The 5,476-nt window shown below is 36.0% G+C and overlaps 1 protein-coding gene across 1 annotated transcript; it reads right to left on the bottom strand.

Annotated features, from left to right (window-relative positions):
* Window positions 1-1,384: 1,384 nt before the first annotated feature.
* LOC103774604 (oxidation resistance protein 1-like) lies at window positions 1,385-4,857 on the bottom strand (the record flags this gene model as incomplete). Its single annotated transcript, XM_008942019.1, has 3 exons — window positions 1,385-3,390; window positions 4,095-4,168; window positions 4,762-4,857. Coding segments are annotated over 3 exons (306 nt in total), but the record flags the coding sequence as incomplete, so codon positions are not given.
* Between the last annotated feature and the right edge of the window lie 619 nt (window positions 4,858-5,476).

The raw sequence follows: 5,476 nt of genomic DNA, 5'->3' as shown, positions 1-5,476 counted from the left end.
CTGCTCCAGTACCACAGGGTAGCTCTATTTCCCACTACAGCAGCATGTACTCTCAGGGGGAGAAACAGTAGAGGTCTGTACTCTTAACTGAGCTTCCTGGTGCTGGGACAATAGCAAAACACCCTGATGACATGTCTGTCTACAAAGAAGAACATGAAGCTGAGATTCAAAATTCAAGTCCTGCATGAAGGATGTATCCAAATCAGTAATATTTTTTTTTTTTTTAATTTGAAACTGAACAAGTAGTAAATGTTTTAAAATCTCTTCAAAGATTGGATTTTATGCAGATATGCTAACTCCTGTGCAAAACCCCATAAACCTAACGTAGCATATATAGGTGAGCAGGAAGATGCAAGCACAAGCCACACATGAGAAAGCACGTCCTTCTGCAGTAACACAGACAGGGCTTAGAGCTGGAAGATGTGGCAAGAATCCCAGGCATCCACGAAAAACGCTGAGTTACTCGATGAATCCATCTTAGTGCTCTATGCTGAGCCACAGTGTTTGGCACCAAACTCTATCAAAAAATAGCTCACAGAGCCTTCAGCATGTGTCCAGCCTCTTTACAATCAGAGACACAAACCTTGCCAGGGAAAGACAGAAAGGAATCATACTGCAGAACGTTCATACTGAATTGCAGGCAGGAGGTCGATCAGGACAGTGCCTTTCCTCTCATCTGGCTCGTCTTTTTTGTCACACACCTTTGGTTAACAAAATCCACGGTCTTTCATTAATAAATGTACATTGCTTTCTTTAGATCCTTTACAAAACTGGGCACGCCACTGAATGCTACCACAGTCTTTTATACTTTAATGTGAATGTCTTTCCAATCATTAACTAATTTAGTATTTATACCATTGCAATTGCTACTGTACTGCTTACTATACCGTTCCTGATTTCCACATCGTTTTGTGCCACGTGCCTCTCCAAGACTGGCCCAAAACTCAGAGACATCCAGCTATTGGAGATTTTCTGTGCTTTTAGATAGTTCTTCAAAGTATTAATTATTTATAAAATTCTTCACAGCAGCATTAAAAATGTAAAATGGGCTTTATTTGCAACAAGGATTATTGTAATCTTAGTGTAGAGACTAAGCACTTGAATTAATGGGATTTGCAAGAAGGATAATTTGAGATGCCTTTTTTTTTTTTTTCTTCTTGAAAATGGCTGAAGACAGCATATCTGATGGACCTGATGACCTTAGAGGTCTTTTCCAATCTTAATGATTCTACTTCACTCTCACCATGAGCTTTCAAAAACCAAAAATCCCAAAAAGGATGAACAAATGCATCCTATATGTTCAGTAAAATTATTAAATGAACAGCAATAATCTGCATTTGTGCTTCTAAGTAAACTCCAGCTTCTAAATAAACTCCAACTCAAGTTTATTTTTACATATATTTAGATTTATTTGCTATACATCACTGTGACCTTAGAGTACTTAAAATCCATTACAGGATTTTTTGTTGTTGTTGTTCTTGTTGTAATAATCAGTCTTAACTCCACAAAGACAATACTGCTGTGGAAGACCAAAGGGGAGAAAAGCCATTTCAGTTTATTTACAGTTCCTTATTTTGTAAACATTTAGTCTACACATTGTACTAGGTTCTAATAAGGATAAATAGCTATACACAGAGACAGGAAACAAAGCCCTGTATTTCTATTCATATTGAGCATTAGCATGTTATAGATGGAACATCTGCCCTTTCTCATTACCATAGCAGTAAGCTGTCTTCAAATAAGTTTTTAAAACTTTCCAAAGATGTAAATATTTTGAAGTAATATACAACTACATCTACTTAAGCCAAACCATTTGGCTTTTATTCCATTTCTATAATAATTTAAAGTGCTATAAGCAACCCGTCAATCAACACTTTTCTATAATAACAAAACTACTTTAAACATTAATTTACAAGGTAATATACAATGTTCATCTGAAATAGCTGAAATTTCAGCACAAAGTCAGTTACTGTCACACATAACAGCAATTTTTTTTTTTTTGTTTTGTTTTTGCAGAACATAGAATAAAAGCTTTGAAACTAACAGTTGTGTTGAGCTGTTATTGCCACAATGGCTTATCAATTTTCCTACAAAAGTGGACAAGAGCTACTGGAACTGTATTCTAGCCTGTCATTTTTTTTTGAGGTCACATGACAGTAAGTTTGCATATTCCACGAGTCTACTGAATTACAATATTGTCTACCTATAGTACATTGTCTCATTTTAATCAGAGCTGGTGCTAACTGTAAATTTACAACATAGACCCACTCAAAAACATCACAACTATTTTGTTTCTTTGGACAGGAATAAGCTATATGCTTCGAGTTGATGTGCTACACGGCTACGACAGTATAACAGTATATATCTGACACTTTATGTTGAAGAAGGATGCATCTGTTTCTGTAATTTAATGCCCTGCTATAGCTACAAGTTTTTCACCAAGTTTTTCTTGCTTTAGCCATTTGGATTTTGTGGAACTATCATACTCTTACTTGCTATTTTCTAAGTCCTTGCCATGTAGCTCAGTACTGTCAGTACTTGTCCCAAACCTGCAGATCATTAACAGCATGTGCAAAACACACTTTAATACAATCAGCATGCAGCTAGAATATGTATTAACTGACTTTTTTCTAAACATGAACAATAAAGACAAGTGGCACTGTTGACTTTGGATATCTTGCAACTACACCACGTGTGTACTGGTATGTGTTAGGAAGGAATGCTAGGCTCCTCATCTATTAGTGCCACCATTTGAACTAACCCATCATTGGTCCAGACCAATCTTTGCAGTACTGCTGCCAAATACCCACACACGGCTTTCTTATACAGGTTCACAGAGGGCAACTTCATTCATAGACATAATCTGAATACAAAAATAATAACCTATATTCAATGAAGCAGCCCCCTAGCAGGATTGCAGAAAGGTGTGTGTGGGAAATCTGGGAGGCAACTGTAATATGGATAAGAATCCTGTAGGCTGCAAGGCTTGAAGTAAGCAACATTCATTTTTAGTTTACATGTTCTGCATTTTGTAAAAGTTTCTACAGCTTAGAAAAAGTAGGACAGTATATTAGAATGTGAGAGCATGAAAATACCTCTGCTATTTAAAAATAAGAACTAGATGGCCACGCTGAAAACTTACAAAAAAAAAAATCAGGAAGGTAAAATGGTGCATTATATTGCTCCTAGGGATTTTACAGCTGCACTGATTCATATCAGGTTTGGGACAATACCCTGCAGAAGTAGTTAAATACTCATTCAAAAGCCCATATTTCTATGTCTTGAATAATGAAGTCTTCTCGCTTAGAAAGCGTATGATTCCCAAATGTTTTACATGAATGACTTCTTCCATGGTAGAGATCACCATCGAGCCAAAGAGCAAACTCCCCTCTGCAAGACAGACAGCGTGTTAAAGCAACAGACTAAGGGAGCAGGCATTAAACTTGAGAATATGTTTTTCATTCAGAGTTCAGGAACAAGGAGGAATTACAGAATTACTGTTCAACACCAGTACTTATAGCCAGTCACAAATTCAAAGCTGAAAATATTTTTTTTTTTACTAATTGTAATTAATTTGAGACTATCCTGCTTTTGCATATTCTGGAATAATCAGAATTCTTTAATTTTCAGCCCTTCCCATTTGTATTAAAAAGAAAGGTGTAACGATACTCATGTGTGAGGAGAATGCTGATAATGAATAAGGGGAACATTCCAGAAAGCTCATGCACTTGCATGGATGAAAAAAACAAACACTGGCATGTCTTGGGATGGTATAGTTTCAGTTCAAGCCTCTTCTAATTATACATCATTTTCACATTTACCTTCAGAATCATAGCATCTTGTGTCCATTCAGAATATACCAAGACATACATAAAAGTAGAGCATGCAAGGCACCATAACCTGGCAGGGCTGACTTCCTTTTTAAGTTTCCTCAGTACAGGAAGCTAAGTATCTGACAAACTGAATCTCTCTTGGTTGGTATCTGTTGAGCCTTGAGCTATGAAACTGAAGTAAATTCCAAATAGTCTTTTCAAAGGTGTGCAAACACACACACTTTTAACAGACTATAATGACAAAAAGAAATTATAACTTACCCTCCTCCACCAAAAGCAAGGGAGTCCATGTCTCCTTTAATGAAGAACATGTTGTCTCCTGTCCATTTGAAAACCTAATAGAAAAAAAAAAACAAAAAACAAACAAAACAGACTAGCAAGTTAAAATATCTGAACTTTTCTTTTGGGTGGAAGGGAAATTAAACATCAGTAAAGACAGATTATAGGTGTATAGAGCCCAATTTAATGAAGTTACCAGGTTTACATAGAAAATTCAGGGAACAGGTATATGCCAACAAAAATTCTCCTACATTTTATACTATTTAAAACAAGACTATTCCAAAACAGGTCTTCTTTGAGCACTGAATCTTCTACACAATGAAAACTAGCCAGAAAATATAGTTAGGTTAGATGATATACCCTTTAAAAGGATGTAGTTATGGATTTCAGACAGACATCTGGCAGAATTTAAATAGTAGAAAAATCTTCAGTCCAATGAAAGACTCAGGTTGAGTATGTTTTTCACTATGCAGACACGATTGATTTAAGCTGCACTTACAGATTCTGTGGAAAAACCAGTATGTTGACATTGTTTAGGCCACACCTAGAATTTTTCAGATTATTTACTCTTAGATCTATTCAGTAAGTATTTTAAGATAATGCACATGGGAGGAAAAAAGCAAAAGCATACAAAGTCAATACTACTTACCTCAAAATCTGGAGAAAAAGTGAACATAAAGGTCTCCCCAGTGCCATAAAAGCCATCACTCACTTTAAATGGTTCAGATGCTAAAGCACCAAAAACCTGTAAGCAAAAATAAACAAGAGAAAATACTTACCAAACTACTACTAGAGAATCCGCAGTGATAGTAACTGATAAACAAATCAGGTGGTTAATGTTGCCAGATTTGGAATTCAGTACAGGATAAGCCTTACCTAGTATCATGGTTCCAAGAGCACTGAGATGTGGTATGGTCTTTGGGGGTACAATTAAAAAAAACCCAAACAACCACCACCACCACACAGTGAGAGGACTTGCTCTTAATAAGAAGTGAACATAGGGGGGGAAAAAAAAAAAAAAAAAAAAAAAAAAATCAAACCAAATCAACCAAAAATCCAAAGGGATAAAATTAAAACTCAGTAAGTTCTCAGAAACCATGTGCATATTTTGAAAATTTTAGATCAAAAGGTTCTGCTCCTTCATACGTAGTTTCTTCTTCAACTTCAACGAGGCTATTTTCAGCGATTCCTAGCTGTAACCCAGTTGTTACATGTTTCATGTAATTTAGTCATCCCAATCCAATTAACAGGTAAGCACTGGTTACCCTGTCTTACAACAGCTACAGATTTTAACTAAGCCTTTGTTGCATAGAAGAAGTATTTATAATAATTCAGGAATAAGAATCATAGGGGTTGGAAGGGAC

Source organism: Merops nubicus, unplaced genomic scaffold (genome assembly GCF_000691845.1).
Source record: "Merops nubicus isolate BGI_N331 unplaced genomic scaffold, ASM69184v1 scaffold16920, whole genome shotgun sequence".
Lineage (NCBI taxonomy): Eukaryota > Metazoa > Chordata > Aves > Coraciiformes > Meropidae > Merops > Merops nubicus.
Note: the sequence above shows the minus strand (reverse complement) of the source record. Positions and strands in the feature narration are given on the sequence as shown.